This window comes from Raphanus sativus, chromosome 4 (assembly GCF_000801105.2).
Source record: "Raphanus sativus cultivar WK10039 chromosome 4, ASM80110v3, whole genome shotgun sequence".
Lineage (NCBI taxonomy): Eukaryota > Viridiplantae > Streptophyta > Magnoliopsida > Brassicales > Brassicaceae > Raphanus > Raphanus sativus.
The window spans coordinates 19968244-19989886 of record NC_079514.1 but is presented as its reverse complement, the minus strand read 5'-3'; the positions used below and the strand labels follow the sequence as shown (position 1 = coordinate 19989886).

Sequence of the window (21643 nt, the reverse complement as noted above, 5' to 3'; positions counted from 1 at the left end):
AATTTTTAACAAATCGACAAAATCTAAATGCTAAAAACAATTCTTACAAAATATTTTATTTACAAGCAGAAAGTTTTTATGGATTAAAAACATATATAAATCATAGAGGAAATAATGTGGTATACAAACAAAGATTGAAGGCAGCTCATAAATAACAATATTAGAACTTCAGATAATATAATAAATTTAATTAGAAAAATACTCTATTATGCAAATTGAGCTTGAGGGTTGAACACACGTTGACACACTACTACCAAAGAATATTAACCATTGCAGTATGAAGGAGCTAGTGAAACTGGGGCCCTAAAATATTTATATTTTTTAGGGGCCTGAGGCAAATGCCTTTTCAATTTCTTTGTAAGCACGGCTCTGCATGTGCACCAATCACAAATATAAATTAGAAAAGGCGTTTTTGAATGGTAACAGCGGACTTGGCGGTGCGGGACAAGCGGATTGGTAAGTGCGGTGCGGTTTTATTGCGGTGCGGTTTTATTGCGGTTTATACAAGAAAAACGCAGAGGAACACTTGCAGTTCGTCTAAGCGGTGCGGTTCATAACAAAATATGAATGGTGACATTTATAATGAATAGTGTAACTGCAAGATAGATATAATGTATTTATATTTTATAAACTAAAATATTAGTGATACTAATATAATTTTAAATATATATATTATTTTAAAATATTTTATATATCTGAAATATGAAATTTAATATGATATTCATGAGATTTTATAGTCATATCTTGTTTTATTGTTAAAATTATAATTGCGCTAGTCGTTTTTAAACAAAATTAATATAAATTTTATTGAACAATAAAAGTAACTAAATCAATTCCAAATTTTACATATGATTTACATTATACATTCTACACAGCTATAAAATTTCTAACTTATTAACTTAAAAATTAAGTTTTAACATATATATTAGTTTATATTATGTATATTACATATTTTATATTTCTAAAATAAAAAATATGTTTTATAAATGAAAATTACATTAAATTATTTTAAACATAATTATTTATATTTTATAAATTAAAGAAAGTGAAATGAAAAAAAAAATTAACACATGTACCTTATAATGTTGCAACAACTTCATATGCTTCAAATGTATCAAAATGATGGTTATTATATAAAAGTGTCAAGATTTTCTGAAAAAATAACCCACTAACTCATCAAAACACACCTGTTTACAAACAAATCACACCTATTTACAGGCTTGAAAAAAAAGAATTGAAATCCGAACACTATTTCCAAGACAACAAAAACATGCATAAATGTAAAAAACGCAGTTCACTTGTGCCAGCACCAGCGGGCCAACTAAAAACGCACTATACAGTACATTATATAATATTTTTTATTTGAAGTACACAGTACATTATAAATTTATTTCTCTTAGATTAATATATTTCACCTATATATTTGGTAAGTGTACGTGATACATATGTTAAATATATCTAAATATTATATATTCTAGTATATATGTTTTAAATCTATATGCAGAATAAAACCAAAATTCTATCATATATTTTATATTTTGTTATTTAACATTTAAAATATTTACATATATGAGTTTTTATTCAAATTTTCGTGTTTAAATTCTATAAATAATCGACTATTAATTACTATTATTAAATTAAAATACTTAACTTTTTTATAAAATCAGACATGATACTCAGTTATATAGTTATTCAAAATAGTTAATTAAAAAGATAAAAATCAAAAATAATAACCCAAAATCTTTTTTATAACATATAGGAATATATAACCATGTTTATATTTATTCGGAACCGGAGAACAAAACCAAATATACTTGATATTTTAGAGAAGTTTTGTTGTCTTATAATAGATAATGTTTGCACAAATCTATATAATTTTATCTTTATCAAAAACTGTGTAACCAATTGAATTCTTATTATTTCTATTTATAATTAAATAAACTAGTGTTAAATTATAGTTTAGTAATACTTTTAATAAAAAATAGTTTTCCTTAATATTTTGCATTAAGGTAAACATTAAGTAATATGGAACAAAGGGAGTATTCATTATTTTAATATATTCTTATATTATTCTAATATATTTTATAATTTGTACTACTATTATTTTATTTATTATATAATTATTCAATACCGCAAATATATATTGTCACCAATCAAACAATATTCTGCACAGCTTTTTACCTAAAACCGCAGTTGTTCCGTACCGCATTCTAATTCCGCATGAACCGCAATTATACCGTCCCACACCTTAATTCCGCACCGCTTTTAATACCAAATCCGCGGTCACCATTCGGAGCCTATTCTTCAATACCGCAAATTATATATTTTCACCAATCAACACAATTCCGCACCGCTAATTTTATCAAAACCGCATTTATCCTACAAAACGCACAAACCGCAGTTGAACCGTCCTGCACTTTAGTTCCGCACCACTAATTTTAACAATTCCGCAGTCACCAATTGGACCCTAATATTCAAATTCAAACAAAAATACATCAAGCCGACAAGTTAATTTCCTTCCAGAATCAACAACCAACATAGTAAAACATTACTACCTGGAATCAGGGGCGGATGCACAGCAAGACGTACGGGGTCACGTGACCCCGTCTCATTTTAATTTTTCCTCAGTGATTACTATAGTATATATGAAATGCCCCCAACTAAAAATAGATACAATGTATGTGCCCCCGTCTAAATGCATTTCTGCATCCGCCACTGCCTGGAATAAAGATAAAAAACTGAAAACTAACTACTAATACATAAACTAAGGAGGAACAAGATCACTGAAAACTTATAGAACTGATACAAAAAATAATAAAGCAAAGCAAGAGATGAAAAAATCAGGAAAAACAAAAAATTATTGACAGTCAAAATTATTGGGGGAGTGGGTAGAACAGCTCCAAGATACAATCTGACAGAGGACCATAAATATACATCATTCAAGAACAAATTTTAGCTAAGGGAGGTGCTATATGGTGTTTTAGACATTTTGTATATATGTTTTTCAATTGGTTTTCAAGTATTTATCGAGTTTTCCTAGATTTTTCCAGTCTTACAGGTCTGGAGTTGCATTGGATGGGAGATGTACCAGTTGGAACAAAAGAGGCAGAAAAGAGTGCAATCTGGTGATTTTCACGCAGAGTAGTCTGATGACTGTTTCCGATCAAGCGGAGCACCCAAGTGCATGTTCCAGCGGCAGAGATTATTAAGGAAGTTACATGAATCTCGAGATTTACCCTAATTATTCCTTTTTCTCTCTTGGCCGCCAGTAACTTTGATATATCTTCTTTTTCTATTTTTCTACATTCTTCTACGCTTCTTTTTCACGGAGAAAACTCACTAGAGCTTTTTACTTTTGGATTTTGCTACTTTTTACATGGAGAAGGCTCCATCTCTCTCGCCATAGAGAATATTACACTGAACCCTCTTTTTATCTCTTTTATTAACATGCAATATTATTCATATTTGATCTCTATGTTTTCTCTTGTTATGGTTGAGTAGTCGGCTAGCTAGTCTAGGGTTCTAGGGTGTTAATTTCGTGAGCTAAACATAGATAAGTGAATCTATTGATTGTCTTCATTTATAACTGTTCTTATTGCTTGCAATAAACTGGCCGCTTAATGTTAGATCATAGGTTTAACCTGTTCATTAACCGTGTAATAGGTTGCTAGATCTGTTTTGAATGAGCATTGCATCCCTAATCAGCGAAATTAGATATTAGGATGTTTTATGAACCTATCGGCCTTCATCTCTATTGCTTGCTGTCGCATCTTGATCCAAGCGAGAGCTTAGGTATTAAGAGCGACTTGCAAAGGGAGAGTTCCACGACAGTGGGCTGTTCTACCTTGAGTAATCTGAATTCTAGACTTACGTTTAACTATGCTTGAATAATTGTTTGGCTCATAAGCTTTAACACCCGATGAATAACCCTAGGCTGGCTTCATTTTAATTTTCATACTTTAATTAATCTTATTACTTGTTTCTCACGAAACCTCAATCTCAAAACCCCATAATTGTTTTAGTTAAGTATTGATCCAATAGAAATAAAGTGTTATATTTGGTCTCTGTGGATTCAATCCTAAAGTGCTACATCGACATACCATTCGATTGTGATAGTGTGCACATTAGGTTAATTGGTGTGCGTATATACGTAATATCAGGAGGCACGAAAAAACGGATCTCCACGCATCTAACAAAAAAGACGGTCGGAAATCATAATAATCAGACAACATACAATTTTGGAAAAACTCCACAGTTCTTTACAAAAAAATCTGAAGAATCCATCGGCTTAAAACCAAACCAAAGAACGCACGACACCACAATAACAAAGCTTCACAGTGAATCAATCATAAATAAACACAAGTGTCGAGCACCAAACCTTACCTGAGCAGAACCAGAAAAAGACTTGAAACCACCGAGAACAGACGACCTGACCTTAGAACACAACCGAGAGACCCAAACTGAAGACACTAAGTGTAATGACCCTCACGAGCCGTTGAATTTGGTCGAGGAAAATTCCCACATGATCAGTTTGGAGTTAGTGCGACCAGAATTAAAAATAAAATCGACGGGTAAATCAATGTCTCCACGGGAATATCTAGTGGTCGAATGAACTTCCCACGATATTTCATATGTCGAGTATTAATTAATTTATCAAGTTTTAATCAAGTTAGACGAGTTTATAATGTTTATATAACCCTCTGCGATCTCACGTCGAGCAGCACAAGAAGCGCGTTGGATGTCTCGATCTCGCTCGGCCTCGAGCTCCACAATCCTGATCCTCTGAGAAATGACCTCGGCCTCGAAGCTCGCCCTTTCATGGCGGGCCCTCTGCCATTTTTCCTTCAAACATATAACCGTTCCGGCCTGCCTTTTCCTTTCTTCCTTGACAGATTCGATCTCCTCCGAAAGTCTCCTAATCTCTGATTCCTAGAAAACGCACGCTCGATGCTCCATCACCTTAACATACTCATTTCAAGCTTCCATAATCTGAATAAGGCACAGAGAGAAGATCAGATCATCCTGCACGTGATACTCTTTCAGAAAAAAAAATATATGTAACGAGCCATGTACCTTGGAGTTCACTCCAGCCATCTTAGCATAGGCCGCTTTCTCCTACGAGGAAGAAAGAGATGGAGGGCGACAGACTTGAGGCCTGGTGCGACGAGCGAGACCAATAAGGTCATCCACGGACATATGCAGTGGGTCATCACCCTCGTGAATGAACTTCCCTCTTTTCGGCTTTTGCTTCCCAACATTGGAACGAGATGGCTTTGACGTGACGGCTTTTGATGATCGAGCTCACTTGTGTTTCTGAGCAACAGAGTTATCATGCGAGTTGGAGTCAAAGAAACAAGGGACCTCTGTGTCGCAGCAGTATCCACCTCCTCAGCATTTGAAGCATGAACCAAGGACAACTTTCCTGTAGCATTTCGTCTCAAATTCAACCTCGAGGATTGGAAAGACGACCTCCTTGATAAATGCGTATCGAGTTAAACTAAAGGCGAGGGAAGCTTGGAAGGAGTTGCCTCGACCTCTTGCGCCAGGAGTTGCCTCGACCTCTTGCGCCAAAGAACGGTCGCCTTCATTCTCTTCCACCAGCCCTTCAATTGCGGGAGCACACCTTCCCCACTGGATAGCAAGAAAGCGGCTTAGATTCGAGCCCCATCAAAGAACGACCACTGAGTATGACCCCTCCGTAAAGCAGCCAACAAGCCTCGGAGTTGATTGAACATAGACGACTTTCCCGAGTGAACTAAAGAAACAAAAATTTCTCAAAAATTAAGATATGATTGCAAAAGCAAACAAAGGCAAATTATGACAAATAAACCAACCTATGTCTTCGACCCAGTCCCGCGGAAGCTGGAGAAATCAAAGTTCCCCATAGATACCTGGTCGACTTTAAAAACAAAGAATTGCTCCCGCCACTTCTCCCGATAAGGAATTTCGTCGATGATCTGGCGGCCAGGACGTGGAGACATGAGAAAAGTTCCCAGACTTTGCTTGTTTCGTTTCAGCACGCAGAGACGACGCAGCTCATCAAGACCGAACTGAAGACCTTCTTCTCTAGCCGTAACCAAAAGCGCTAGAAGATGCCTAAGGAAATTAGGGCACATGTGAGAAAACGACCGACCAAGTTCTGCGAGTATCTCAATAATAAAAGGCCACAAGTCTCGAAGAAAGATAGGTAGGCTCCACAATATCCTTCTCGAACGGTCACAGGAGTCTCAAACGCAGAGGCTAGATCAAAGAAGACGGCATGATCGACGCCATACATGTTACAAATTCTCGAGCTGGTTTCTCATAGTCATCGGAAGAGGGAAAGAAAACGATGAGGCCATCTCGAGAGAAAGAAGAATAACTGATGAAAATCAAAATATCGTAAAAAAAAGGAAAAAGCAACTAGAGTTGGGAAAGATATCTTTTGGATATTTAAATAGATCAAGAGCGGCTCTAATGTCTCTATCGCTAGCACCGAGGAGAGTAATTATAACCTAGGCCGTGCCCTAGAAACGGATAAAGCGGTTAAACTCAAAAACCAAAAAAGAAGAGGAAGAGAAAACGCGCGAACCAACGGTCGGGGAGAAAGCACGTCTCGAGACAAGATTGGTAAACATCGGCGAAGTGAGCATACCGTCTCTTTAACTCTCGATCAAATAAAAGAGATTGGGGGACAAATGTTGGACCCAAATTTGACCACAAATAGAGTGGACCGAAGGCCCAAAACCATCAACATATTGTTCTTAACCAAAGAGAGGTCGAGCGTGGGTCTTATGTCGAGACGAAGTATGGGCCGAAACGGTTACAAACTTAACAAGGATCAGTATGCAAAGGACCCATAATTCACACCAGATGAGCTCGATTATGGAGGAAGAAGTTCTAAAGATCGAGCAAGCGGGTGAAGAGATTGCGGAACCAAGCTGCTATACGTAAGAAGCCAAGTCAAGAGAGAAGGACACGTGAAAAACCTAGAGAGAGAACCTGCAATTGACTTCGACCTCGTCGAGTTCGCCCTAGATATTTTCTCTGTTTGGTCTCAATTGTAGTTCTCGATCCCATTTCTTTATTGTATTCAACCTTCACAAATTAATAAAAGTTTATTTTCGTCAACCGGAATATGTTCAAATCGTTGTATTCTAAGGATATTGTTGTCTACATCTTTTTATCTCTCTAGTTTTATATCTCAAACACTATTAAATATTTAGTGTAGATTTTAGGATCTGCAAGTATCATTATAGATGAACTTTGTTTCACTTCTTTTCTTTAATTTTCTTTAGTGATTCTCGACACAAATAAGCTAAATGCTTTGGTGTACGAAAAATATGTACAAAGTGTTTTTATGCCGCATCTATAGCATACATTTTTAGTTTGCTTTTTAATATCCCAATCACTTTAATTTTCGTGTAAATTTTTATTAGTTTTTTCATTATAAAGACGTAATCTTATTCTTCGTTTTTTTCACGATAACAATTTCTGCCGCATCCATGTCTTTGTTTTTCCCCTAATATTTTACATGGATGATGCAACATTCACTTCAATGAAACGATCAGATTTAGTAAAACGAGCATGATAGTTTAACGTCATGTCATGAGTTGATTATTCAGCTTCGCATCAAAAAGAATTTGTATCAACTCCGAGTATCGGATATATCACTCACATACAAATTTGATGGTACATTATAACGTCAGAATATCCAAGACAAAAATATTAGCACCGGTTGTCATTGAAAAATACAACGCATGAACACAAATGTTGGTGTGTGCTAACCTTTTCAATTCCTTCACACTTACTGTTGGAATGAAGAAAAAATTGTTGAGTATGAAAATAAAAGGAAGAAGTATTTATCCAGCAAGGTCTGTCAAGATTAATGTTAGCAAAATTTGCCAAAGAGAAACAAACAAGGCTTGCCAAAGAAAAACAAGGAAAGTCTACCAGTATGAATAGTATCTGTGGAACTATAGTAAAAACAAATAGATATTTTACTATTACTTTCCTCGTGAACCAAGTGTTTTGATTTCTAGAGTAAGTTTGTTCTATTATGCTTCTTCTTTTTCATAATCTATTGTAATGATATTTTTCAGATCTAAGTAAAGAGAAGTTTTCTTTCTTCATCAATCTCTTTTTTCTCCTTACTTACTCTCTCAGTCTCATCCATTCTTTATTTCTCCATCTTTTTCACACTATATTCACTAAATTCTCATGTGGTATCAGAGCTTCCAAACTCCTAAAAACCTATAAAGCTTCTGTAAATCAAGCACAAGCTCACCCTCATTGTTGTTTAAACTATTGGAGAAGTTTCTGTCTTATGTGTATTTCTGTCTTATGCTCTTGAATATAAAACGTTCGTGTAACAATTTCTACAATCAATTTTATATATGCACCAGGCATGCCGTATCATCTGTTTAGATATCTTTCGAAAGAGTGCCAGTAAAAACGACTGTACTACAAAACCATTAATCAACTTTTTGAATTGTTTAAACGGAAAGGACCATTTGCATTTCGCTTTCTCATGCGGCCGCTAGATGTCATCACGTCACTAGGCCACTTTAGGTCCACTTTTCAAATAAACAAAGAAACTCCCACTTTGATCCACCTGGATCACATACAAACCCTATTTTACCTTTTTGTATTTAACCTTCTTTAATCAGCCAAAACAGCCAAAACACCAAAACAAATCAGAAATCTCTTATGGACCACTTCTCTTGCAAGGGTACGAACAAGATGACCAGGAGGTCCCACGCTATTGTCGGCTTTAGACCGTGTTGTTTCTTTTGTGTCATGGAAGAAAAAGACCCTTGTGTTAGAAAAGCATGGTTACAGTTATCTCTTAGAGATATGCACATGACAAGAGACGACACAGAGCTCGCTCTCACACTCAGTTTCATCTGGAGATTCGCCATTGACGACCCCGAGAACCCCGAGTTACCGTCTCTAGGAGTCTTCGAGTGTATGACAAAGTTGTTGAAGAAAAGTCTTGAGGATGTAGAATGGGTAATGACTGGTCAAAATGTGTATGTTCCATACTATGCAGCTCATATCATTGGATCTTACACCATGAAGAAGCCTAATTTTGCTGTGAGAGCTGTGGAGGCCGGTGTCATCGCTCCGTTAGTGGAGCTTATGAGAGGGAAAATGAGTTGGGTCGAGCAAAGAGTGGTAGTTAGGGCGTTAGGTCACTTGGCGAGCTACGAGATGACGTTTGAGGCAGTGGCTGGTTACGAGAATGAAGTGGTGAGATTAGCCATGGACATTGCAACGACATGTGTATATGTTGTGTACGAAGAGTTTCTGAGTGTTCAAGAAAGAGAAGGAAGAGTGAGATATCATTGTGACTTGCTTACAAGAGGACTTGGAGGGGTAGAGATGGAAGACCGAAAAGCTGAGGAATGGGCAAGCCAACTCCAATGCTGGTCACTTCATTTACTCAGTTGCTTTGCCTACAAGCAAATGTCTATTTCTCTTATTTGCAACAAAAACTTTCTCAAGGAGCTTAGCCAGATGTGGGGTGGATTGGTTAACCACACTCCTGCAGGCATCGGGCTAGTCCGGATTCTTTGTTATAGCAAACAAGGGCGAGGACATGTTTCAAATTCCAGAGAAATGATATTGAGCCTATGCAATCTCTCCCGGTCTTCTGATGATTGGCAATACATGGGTATAGATTGTCTATTGCTTCTACTCAAAGACCAAGAAACAAGGTATAAAGTCTTACAGACATCATTGTTTTATCTAGTAGACCTAGTTGAGCTTAAAGCTCTTAATGATAGAGCAAACCTAGGTGATAGGATAACCAAGGTTCTTCTAATGGATAACAATAAAAAGAAAGGTTGTCTTTACACATACAAGGCTCAAAAGGCTTTGAAAGAAATATGGAGGATTAAAGTTGAGAGGAGAAAGAGGGAGAGAAAGTATATAGAGAGAGATAATCAAGAAAAGTTGGCAGAGGCTAGTGTAGTTGTGAATTTGATTAAGCAGCAAGCAAATCAATTGCTTTGTGTAGGAGACATAGACGGAGCTATTAAATGCTACAACGAAGCAATAGGCTTATGCCCTTTGAAACTTAGGAGAAAGAGAATGAGTCTATATAGCGATAGAGGAGAGTGTTACTTACTTATTGGAGATGCAGACGCAGCCATAAGTGATTGCACAAGAGCTCTTTGCTTGTCTGAACCCGTGAACTCGCATGGTAAGAGTCTCTGGACAAGGTCAAGAGCTTATGACATCAAAGGGCTTTCAAGAGAAAGCTTGATGGACTGTATCATGTTCGTTAGTGTCCGGTGCTTTCGTGGAAAAATCCCTTACTATGCTGCTCAAATGATCAGCAAACAGATGGAGTCAACGTGGCTGTTTGAAGAGGCTAGAGCAAGGAGGCTTCGAAAGATGATGCTCAAAGACAAAATTCATGGTATTTTCAATTTATTATGGGTTAAAGAATTTTATTTTCAGTTTCTTATGCGTATAGGATTATAAGTTTTCTGATTTTCTGATCTCCTAAATAAAAAAAATAAAATTGATGAGATAAATTCATTTTTTTTCTAGGCTTATCCACGATAACAGAAGAACCGGGGAAGAAGGATATGATGATACAAAGGAAGAAACCTGATCCCTTGGACTGATGAATCTATGTAGCATCTAGCTAGCTACTCTTATCTCATAAACAAGTTTTATTTTCTGCATTTTGTTCTTAAGATAGAAAGATTAGTATTTTTGTGAAGGATATGTATCAGAATATTTAAAGAGTTTATCACCTTGGAGTAGTAATCTTTTTTCTATTAAACAGGACGAAATATAATATGCGAGTTTAAACTGGATGGTGACAAAACAAGGACATTAGCACAAATCGTTCAATTACATGTTATTGTATTATCAGCATAGTCTTTGGAGTAAGTTTTTATTATTCAATTCCATCTAATACCAGTGTGAAAACTTTTCCAAAGTGAGTTTTCTTATTGTATATTATTATATAGTGTGAAAAGATCTTTTTCGTATGTATATAATAAGATCGCGCCTGTCAATATTCTGAAAGTTTACTATGAAATCCTATAAAAACTATTTGAATTCGTATTTTGAATATATTTATGGTTCGTATAAGTACAACATTGTTTTCTTTTCTGGGGTTAAAATACTACGTTGTGTTTGCTGTCATTGGATTAAGTGGAAGGGAGTAGTTTATGTGAAGAAGTTAAAGGGGAAAGGTGTAACCGCATATGGTGGGGAGGACCACAAAACCACATTGAGGTCCGCGTGATCATTCTATTACTTGAATGTATGGTTTAGTGTAGACAATTTCACGAGTTTTCGTATATTATTTGGACTAAACTGTATATGTTTATAATATAATTTCTTACCGGAAGTATCAATTGAATAATAAAGTCATGGCTAAGAAGATACTGCAAGGAATTGATTGCTATGATTAAGGAACCTCATGCCTGGCCAAGTTTTGCTACGGAATTGGACGGAATTGGAGAGGATAGAGACACTACTCGCATGCTTCCCGGACTTCAAGATTTTTTATGTTCCTAGAACGCGTCAGACTTTTTAGCTAAGACAGCTAGATCTTTCCATAAGAAGTTATTTTTTGTTGGTTGTTATATTCCGGTCTGACCACCTCAAACTTGAATAATTGAATAGCCGTTTGCCGTCAAAAAAAAAAAGAATAATAAAGTCATGGCGACTATGATGCATTAAAAGTTTGTGATTATATCTCTGAGGCTCCAGACCAACACCAATGTTGCCCGACTGGGTTGAACTGATAGTCTGATACCGTAATGGATGACTAACAACAAATAGAGCCTACTCCTTTTGCGCCGTCATGGTCTTGTTGCGAGTCACCGAGCTACTTAGCTTCCATGCTACAAGGAGATAATTAAGTTTTATTAGCAAACACAATCTTTTGATGTCATAAAAGTCAACATATTTGATGCAGATAGATATTTAGAATATTTCCAAATATATTATTATTTATTTAATTAATTTTTTAGATATTACGTCAAAAACAAATTAAGTTTTTAGATAATTATCTTAATGTTTTACGGGTTTATGGCTTTCTTATATATATTCTTTTAGATTCTATTTATATATTCAGTTTTTGATTGATTAATAAAATTAAGAGTTTTCTCTTTTGTTATTTGTTTTCGGTAGATCAATGGTGATCGCAACGAATTTAAGAAGACATTGATTTAAGTATTCTTAGATTAAATAAGATATTATTTCAAATATCTTATTATTGATTTTATTAATTAATTTAAATAATTAACTTTATTATTTAGAGTTTTTTGCTTTTATTATATATACCCATCTAGACTTAGGTATGTATGGAGATTATTGATATTGATATTTTTATAAGAGAAATGTTTGAAACCCTTTATTTCCTTATTACGGCTAGAACTCGAGAGTTCTCAACGAATTAAGAAGTTCTCAACGAATCAAGAAGACTTTGATCTTAGGTATTCTCAGACTAAATATGATTCATTGTGTTATCGTAACTTTCGCTACATCTCTCTTTGGTTTTTATATCAAAGAACGATTCCGGATGTCATGGTGAGTATTAGCATCTATCCTATCCGGGGCGAAAATCCTCTTGTTCAGAGAGAAGAGAACCATGAGATCTATCGAAAGAGCTATGGTGATTCGATCTGTGGCGTGTATGAAGATGATGTTCAAGCTATTGATTTTGTCTTCAAAGTAGGATCCTTTGAAAGTCAGAGGCGTGCAAAATTAGGGTGAAATAATATTTATGAAGATTTTATGAAGAATCTTGATAATCTGATGCGTACAAAATTTGTGCAAAAACTGTTCTAATCCTAGTGTTCTTGCTTAAGAACTAATCGAACCAGAGAGAGAGAGAGAGAGAGAGAGAGAGAGAGAGAGAGAGAGATCGGATGCTTTGTTTGTGAAAGAATGAGATGTTATTCATAAGCAAACAAAGGCTCTCCTTATATAGGTTGGAGTTTGGCCGCCTATTACAAAGTTAAGCAATGTGGGCTTTCTTAACTTTAGTTAAGAAATCGCCACTTAACAATAAAGGGAGAAACAAGGCCCAACCCATTCACACATGGTTAGTTTAATAAATCTCAGTTTAGTACAATCTCGGTTAAGTGTAACCTTGATTTGTTGAACCATCTGGTTATGAGCAATCCTTAAACCATCTGGTTTACAACACTCCCCCTGAATGACATAACCGTCTAGGGCTTGTAATGCGTTTGGAATACCGCCTCGTTAAAACCTTTCCATAGTAAACCCAAAACCCAATGTGGTAAAAATGGAACCTATGGATAGGAAAAAGAGTACAGCCGCATTACTCCCCCTGAAGTGAACATCACTGAAGGTCTCTCAGTGATCGCATACCAATCTGCTGCATAAGCTTCTTGAGCGTGCATGTTGGTAATGTGACAACCCGTCCGGTGGAACACCTGCCCATGGACCCCAGGTTCACAGCGCTGCAGCGCACCGACCCCAACCCCTCTATTATGAGATCTCACTATCTCCATAATTAGGTTGTTGGTGAGACTTTTTATGTGACAACCCGTCCGGTGGAACACCTGCCCATGGACCCCAGGTTCACAGCGCTGCAGCGCACCGACCCCAACCCCTCTATTATGAGATCTCACTATCTCCATAATTAGGTTGTTGGTGAGACTCGAACCCAGGTCTTCACCCTTTAACAGCATTCCCACAGGACAAGCTGTCACCAATTGATCTGCAGGTCAATTGGTGACAGCTTGTCCTGTGGGAATGCTGTTAAAGGGTGAAGACCTGGGTTCGAGTCTCACCAACAACCTAATTATGGAGATAGTGAGATCTCATAATAGAGGGGTTGGGGTCGGTGCGCTGCAGCGCTGTGAACCTGGGGAAAATAGGCAGGTGTTCCACCGGACGGGTTGTCACAGGTAATGCCTTAGTGAAGAAGTCGGCTGAGTTCTCGCTTGATCTGACTTGGAGTACCTTGACCTCTCCTTCTTTCTGAAGATCGTGGGTGAAGAAGAACTTGGGGAGAACGTGCTTAGTCTTGTCACCCTTGATGTATCCATCTTTGAGCTGAGCTATGCAGGCCGCATTGTCTTCATAAAGAACAGTCGGCTCGTCTTTACCATCCGTGAATTCACATGCTGTCCGAATATGGTGTGTCATGAGTCTCAGCCAGACACACTCTCTGCTTGCTTCATGGATTGCCAATATCTCCGAGTGATTGGATGATGTGGCTGATATGGTCTGCTTGACTGATCTCCATAAAATGGCCGTGCCTCCATATGTGAAAACATAGCCGGTCTGGGACTTAGCACTGTGTGGATCGGACTGGTAACCTGCATCAGCAAAACCAACCAAATCTTCTTTGTTTTGGTTAGCATAAAATAAACCTACATCCTTAGTTCCTTGTAGGTATCTTAGAATGTGTTTGATCCCATTCCAATGCCTCATGGTCGGACATGAACTGAATCTGGACAATAGGCTCACAGCAAAACAGATGTCCGGCCTAGTATGTGTAGTCAAGTACATCAAGGCGCCAATGGCACTGAGGTAAGGATACTCTGGACCAAGGACCTCTTCATCCTCGGCCTTAGGTCTAAACGGATCAGTGTCTAGACCAAGGGATCTTACAACCATGGGACTACTAAGTGGATGACACTTATCCATGTTGAACCTTTTAAGAACCTTTTCAGTATAGGTCTTTTGATGCACAAGGATTCCATCCTTAAGGTGTTCAATCTGTAGTCCCAAGCAAAACTTGGTTTTTCCCAAATCTTTCATCTCAAATTCTTTCTTGAGATATTCAACTGTTTGGGAAATCTCTTTGGCCGTTCCAAGTATGTTTAGATCATCAACATACACGCCTTGGCCGGATTTCTTAATGAATATACATGGGCTTACTTGATCATTCTTGTAGCCTTCTTTCAGTAAGTACTCACTCAATCTGTTGTACCACATACGCCCATATTGTTTCAATCCGTACAAAGCTTTGTTAAGCCTTGATGCAATGCTGTTCTCGAGAACCTTTAGCATCCTTAGGTATTTCAATACCATCTGGTACTTTCATGTATATGTCATTGTCCAGTGGTCCATAAAGATATGCGGTTACTACATCCATTAACCGTAAATCAAGATTTTCTCTTATGGCCAGACTTATAAGGAATCTGAATGTTGTTGCATCCACCACGGGAGAATAAGTCTCCTCATAATCGATTCCTGGTCTCTGTGAGAATCCTTGTGCAACAAGTCGGGCCTTATACCTCACGACTTCACCATTCTCATTTCTCTTTCTCACAAAGACCCATTTGTAACCCACTGGTTTTAGATTGTGTGGTGTTAGGAGTATTGATCCAAAAACACCTCTCTCCTTGAAAGAGTTTAACTCCACGTTTATGGCTTCTTTCCACTTAAGCCAATCTTTTCTTTGTATGCATTCATAAATGGACGTGGGTTCTAGATCCTCATCATTTTCAATGATCTCAAGTGCTACATGATATGCAAATAAATCATCCACGTCGACATGTTTTCTGTTCCATTGTTTTCCAGACATGACATAGTTTATAGAGATCTCTTCATTGTCAGGTGGTTCAGAACCCTGAGTTTTGGCGTCCCAAATCTCATTAGGCCCCTTAGCAACTGTGCCAATGTTCATGTCTGAGGATGCTGGTACGCCCGGCCCATGTCCGGACGTTGGTTTGTCCATGTCTCGGTCCTTTTGGACGGACGGATCGACCACATCGACCAGCTCCTTCACCCCCTCGCCCACGGTCTGTTTAGCACCTTTCTTACTTATGCGAGGATTCTTATCTTTGGAACCAATTGGTCTACCACGTTTCAGACGTGTCTTAGACTCTGTAGCAACTTGATTTTGTCCCTTGTGGACATCAATTCTTATTGGTGCATTAGCAGCTGGTATATATGACTTGGTCATTCTATTTGGGTCAGCAAAGGAATCTGGCAATTTATTAGCTAGCTCTTGAAGATGTATAATCTTCTGAACTTCAAGATCACAGACTTGAGTTCGAGGATCTTGCCATGCTTGGGATGTATGATTCCATGTAATTTCTTTTACCAGTTTGCTATTATTTCCTCCCAATGTTGGATACTCAGATTCCACAAAATGGCAATCTGCATACCTGGCCTTAAATAAATCACCCGTGGTTGGCTCGAGGTATTTTATAATTGAGGGAGAATCATATCCAACATATATTCCCATCCTTCTCTGAGCTCCCATCTTTGTTCTTTGTGGTGGAGCTATTGGATAATAAACAGCACATCCAAAAGTCTTAAGATGGGAGATGTCTGGCTCTCGACCCATGAGGAGCTGGGATGGTGAATATCTATGCTCACTAGATGGTCTGATGCGTATTAATTCCGCAGCATGCAATACTGCATGTCCCCAAGCTGTGACTGGAAGATTACTTTTCATGAGTAAAGGTCTAGCAATCATTTGAATCCTTTTGATAAAGGACTCGGCTAGGCCGTTCTGTGTATGGACATGTGCCACGGAGTGTTCAACTGTCACCCCCATGGACATACAGTACTCATAAAAGGCTTGGGAAGTGAATTCACCAGCATTATCAAGACGTATAGTCTTCAAAGGAAAGTCTGGAAAGTGTGCTTTCAATCTGATGATTTGAGCAAGAAGTCTAGCTAAGGCTAGATTCCGTGTGGATAATAGACACACATGGGACCATCTTGTGGACGCATCAATGAGTACCATGAAGTACCTAAACGTGCCACTTGGTGGGCGTATTGGTCCACAGATGTCACCTTGTATTCTTTCCAGAAAACCTATGGTTTCCTTTGTCAATTTGACTGGTGATGGTCGGACTTGGAGTTTTCCTTGTGCACAAGGTACACATGTATGGATCTTAGGAACAACTCGTCTACCTTTAAGGTTATGACCATTAGAATTTAGAATAAGTCTACGCATCATAGATGTTCCTGGATGCCCTAGCCGGTCGTGCCACAAAGCAAAGTTCTCCTTGAACTCTTTGCTTATTGTTATAGCATTGGCTTCGACCGCACTGATCTGAGCATGGTAAAGACCAGTGGATACAGCTGGTATCATTTCCAAGACCTTCTTATGGTCTTGGTCGAGCTCAAAGATGTTTAAGAACTCTTTGGCTCCTTCTCCACTCGTTTGAATATGAAGACCATTCTTGCGAATGTCTTTAAAGCTCAACAGGCTTCTTTTAGAGTTTGGAGAATACAATGCTTCATCTATTTCTAGATGTGTCCCATTTGGTAACAAGACATAAGCTTGGCCGTGGCCTTTGATTAGTGATGATACACCAGCTATTGTGCTCACATTGGCATCTTTCAATGTTAGATTAACAAAGAATTTCTTATCCTTAAGAATCGTGTGGCTTGTTCCACTATCAACCACAAGTGTGTCCATACTTCCTTTCATTCTAGACAATAAAAATATAATCTGAATCATTCATATTATTATTGAAAATGAAAGTAAACATAGTTTATTCTTAAAATAAAACATAGAATGCAAAAGCATTTTAAAAAAATTCTTAAAGCCTAAAAACACCAAAAGCATTCAAACACAAATCGTTTGATGCATAACATCATTCAACTGGATCATCATTCAGCATAGTGAGTATGTCTGAAGTCTCAAAATCCATGAGGTCATCCTTGTCATGATCAAAATCGTCCTCACCATCCTTGTACATCATGTGTGCTTCCGGATTCTTGCCCTTAAGACTCTCTTGATAGAGGTCGACCAGATGCTTGGCTGTGCGGCAATTCTTTGCCCAATGATTCATCATTCCGCATCTATGGCAAGGTGAGCTTGCAGGATTCTGTGGCTTTGAAGAAGTCCCATTGCCTCTGCCTTTACCTTGTCCATTATTGGACTGGTTTGGACGGTCATAAGGGGTGTTATGCCCTTTGCTGTTGCCACCTTGTCCACGTCCTCGCCCATGACCTTTACGGCCACGTCCTCTTCCATATGAGGATCCGCGGCCCTTAGGGTCATATCGGACATGGTTGGCTTCAGCACCATCATTAGGCTCATTTGAGGTATGATTTGCCTCAGGGACAGGCTTAGATCCAGGTGGTCTAAGCTCACTGTTCTTCAAGAGCAGCTCGTTGTTCTGTTCTGCAAGCAATAGACATGAGATGAGCTCACTATAGGTCTTAAAACCTTTCTGTCTGTATTGTTGCTGAAGCAACAAATTGCTTGAGGACATTGTCTGGAAAGTCTTTTCCAACAACTGCTTATCAGTTACAGTCTCGCCGCATAGCCTCAGTTTTGAGACTATCTTAAACATGGCTGAGTTGTACTCATTCACAGACTTAAAGTCTTGAATCCTGAGATGAAGCCACTCATAGGTGGCACCCAGAAGAATCAAGGTCTTCTGGTGATCATATCTCATCTGAAGCTCTTTCCATAACTCGTATGGATTACTCACTGTGAGGTACTGAGCTTTTAAGCTCTCCTCAATGTGATGACGGATGAGCATGAGGGTCTTAGAGTTCGCTTTCTTAGTAGCTTTGTTCTGAGGAACAATACAATGCTCTAGGCTTTTTCTCCAAGAGAAATCTCGACATCTAGTGCCCATTGTAGGTAATTGTCACCCCTCACAGTTAGAGGTGCAAAATCCAAATTGGCGATTTTGGCCATCTGAAACAAAGATCAGAGTGTTTAGGTCTTTAGAAAATTTTATTTTCTTATAATTCATCCATCAACTTTCTTTTTAAAAATAAGATGGATGAGAGCATGGTCTTGGTCGTACCTAGGGTACACTTCATTGACTCATGCAGCCTGTGGGCTAGTTGTACCGGAAGGTACATATCATCGACCAAAATGGCATGTGGTCTAGTCATACCGGAAGGTACACATCGTCGACCATGGTCTACTCGTACTGCTATGTACGTATCATTGACCTTATTATCTAGCCATACTAAGTAGTATGGATCATTGACTAAAGAATCAAGATCTAACCACACAATGGTGTGGATCATTGATCAAAGAATGTGGAAACATAAGACTAATTTTGTTTTAGACATATAGCGTATCATCCTTTAGTAAGGGGTATCACTTGTTGTCTTATACAAAATGAAAGTCATGTTATCACATGCTTAAAAAAATTCTTATGATTTAAAGTTTCTTTTAATCTGATATTAACTTTAAGGATTAGATTTTAAAAGGCTTGGGAAGTGAATTCACCAAAACTTTTAGGATTAGATTTTAAAGATTCAAATCAGATTTTAAGTTTTGGTTAAACATAGACTTATGTTTTGTTTAGACATATAACGTGTCATCCTTTAAAAGGGGTATCGCTTGTTGTCTTTACAAAACTAAAGTTATGAGGGCTTTTAGGGTTTTGAGATCTGAAATTTTAGGGTTTAGGTTTAGAATTTCGGATCTGATCAAATATGATCTAATAGAGTTTATAAGATTTAATAAAATCGATTTATAAGATTTAAACAAGAACTAGATCAACTTTAATAAAATCATAAACCTTTTAAAATCGGAAAATGAAACCGAAATAAACTTGAGCTGCAAGTAAGATTAGGGTTTTGAGATCTAACCTTTTACTTTGCCGATTTTTCTCCTTGGTTCCTTTCTTAGAAACCTTAATCAATCAAACAAAGAAAGGATTCAAAGTATGATTAGTTTAAGATCTAAGAAACAATTGAATGTAAAAGATCTTAGAGAGAGAAGTGGTTGGCGGCGGCTAGGGTTTATGATGGTCTCCGAGTTGGTTGATCTTGAGCAAGATCGTGCTGATAACGTGTTCTAATCCTAGTGTTCTTGCTTAAGAACTAATCGAACCAGAGAGAGAGAGAGAGAGAGAGAGAGAGAGAGAGAGAGAGAGAGAGAGAGATCAGATGCTTGTTTGTAAAAGAATGAGATGTTATTCATAAGCAAACAAAGGCTCTCCTTATATAGGTTGGAGTTTGGCCGCCTATTACAAAGTTAAGCAATGTGGGACTTTCTTAACTTTAGTTAAGAAATCGCCACTTAACAATAAAGGGAGAAACAAGGCCCAACCCATTAACACATGGTTGGTTTAATAAATCTCGGTTTAGTACAATCTCGGTTAAGTGTAACCTCGATTTGTTGAACCATCTGGTTATGAGCAATCCTTAAACCATCTGGTTTACAACAAAAACAGATTTATAAAGATTCAGGTTATAAACAGATCCGTGCAAAAATTGTGCAAAACATGCTATTGAAGATTCGAGGAAAATTTTTTATTGGAAAAAAAATTGGAATCGAAGACTACGATCAAGATTTGAGGACGAATCTTCTCCAACCCGAAGAGAATGATACAAATAGACATTTGGAATATTTCTAAATATATTATTATTTATTTAATTAAGTTTGTAGATAATTATCTAAATGTTTTAGGGTTTAATGGCTTTCTTATATATATTCTTTTAGACTCTACTAGATTTTCAATTCGCGCTACGCGCGAGTCTGTATTAATAATTAGTATCATTTTATACTAATGTTAAGATAAAAAAATATAAATGATTTATAATGCATTTTATATGAAAATTTATTCAGATTATGCTTTATATTTTTGATATCACTCAAATTACCTTAAAAAGTGAATTATTCTCTTAAATAAGAGGTTCATATGTAGTACTACTTAGGGATCAAATCCACAAGGACTCTAGGATTACTTAAAAGGCTTAATGAATTAGAAATGAAGAGAGACTTAATGGTTTATTTGTTTTAAAGCAGTAAATAATATGGTGAACAAGACAGTTGTTCGGTAGCTGAAGTGAAGGTTGTTTCTTGGTGAGGAAAATAGCTAGATTCAGGTAACTTCTCAGGTATGAAATTATGCAGATTGAAAGTGACTTTAGGGTTTTAATTCTTTGAACTCAAACAATAGGTACGACCAGTAGGGTCTCCTTTGACTAGATCCCGGATCTCAACTGTCGTATGTTGATCACGGAAAAGAGTCGATCGATACGACTTTCGTCTAATCGATCGATACACCTTTCAAACAATCGATCGCTACAACGATAGTTGTATCGATCGACGGTAATTCTAGCAAGCTTTATCGGATTGGTTTAATATCGCTCTCTAATGATCTAGACCACCTTTCGCATGAGTCTAGTCAGTTAGATCACTCTAGTTTATTTTAGGGTATTGAGAGTATACAGTAGTAGGTTATCTCATCAATCCTAAGATCTAGATTTAAGGGTGATCAATCCTAAATCTAGTATTAAGAGCAACTAGAATGAAATAACTAATTTTATCACCCTAACAATTATCACAAACTCATCACAAGATTCATCCTTATGAGAAACCTAAATCTAACAATTAGGTTTATTCAGACATATTCATGAGAGACAAAATCATGATGGTTTGAATAAATCTTAATATGAAATAAGGAACAAAGAGAGTATGAGTAGATATAAAAAGGGAGTTCAAGATCTTCTCTGTTTTGTAGTCTCAGATCTATCTCTCCAACTCTAACTCTTCTCCTAAGGTAGCCAAATTGCTTATCTTCTCCACTAGGTCTCTAGGCAAGTCTGCCTCTAAAATGATACAAAACCTTAATATATAAAGCCTAACAGGCGGCCAGGGACTTGGTGTGTAAATAGCATACTTTGTGATACTTGAAATCTTTCAAATCGTTATCCATCGAATGGCTTGATGTCGATCGACACTCTTTGATATCTGTCGATCGATTTT

General features: G+C 37.4%; 2 protein-coding genes across 2 annotated transcripts; one reads left to right on the top strand and one right to left on the bottom strand.

Moving 5' to 3' along the window:
• The first annotated feature begins 7962 nt into the window (after positions 1–7962).
• On the top strand, positions 7963–10703 carry LOC108853361 (uncharacterized). The gene is made up of 2 exons (XM_018626779.2): positions 7963–10405; positions 10540–10703. The coding sequence occupies exons 1-2, from the start codon at positions 8689–8691 to the stop codon at positions 10614–10616; spliced, it is 1794 nt and encodes a 597-aa protein (XP_018482281.1). The 5' UTR covers positions 7963–8688; the 3' UTR covers positions 10617–10703.
• Positions 10704–17549: 6846 nt separating this feature from the next.
• LOC130511168 (uncharacterized) lies at positions 17550–18545 on the bottom strand. Its single transcript, XM_057008041.1, has one exon. It carries the CDS (start codon positions 18543–18545, stop codon positions 17550–17552), a length of 996 nt encoding a protein of 331 aa, XP_056864021.1.
• Between the last annotated feature and the right edge of the window lie 3098 nt (positions 18546–21643).

Excerpts from the sequence above, each read along its gene's own strand:
- LOC108853361 (XM_018626779.2), top strand. The coding sequence starts at position 8,689 with ATGGACCACTTCTCTTGCAAGGGTACGAACAAGATGACCAGGAGGTCC. Across the intron at positions 10,406-10,539 it reads GCTCAAAGACAAAATTCATG|GCTTATCCACGATAACAGAA; the intron begins GTATTTTCAATT and ends TTTTTTTTCTAG.
- LOC130511168 (XM_057008041.1), bottom strand. The coding sequence starts at position 18,545 with ATGGGCACTAGATGTCGAGATTTCTCTTGGAGAAAAAGCCTAGAGCAT.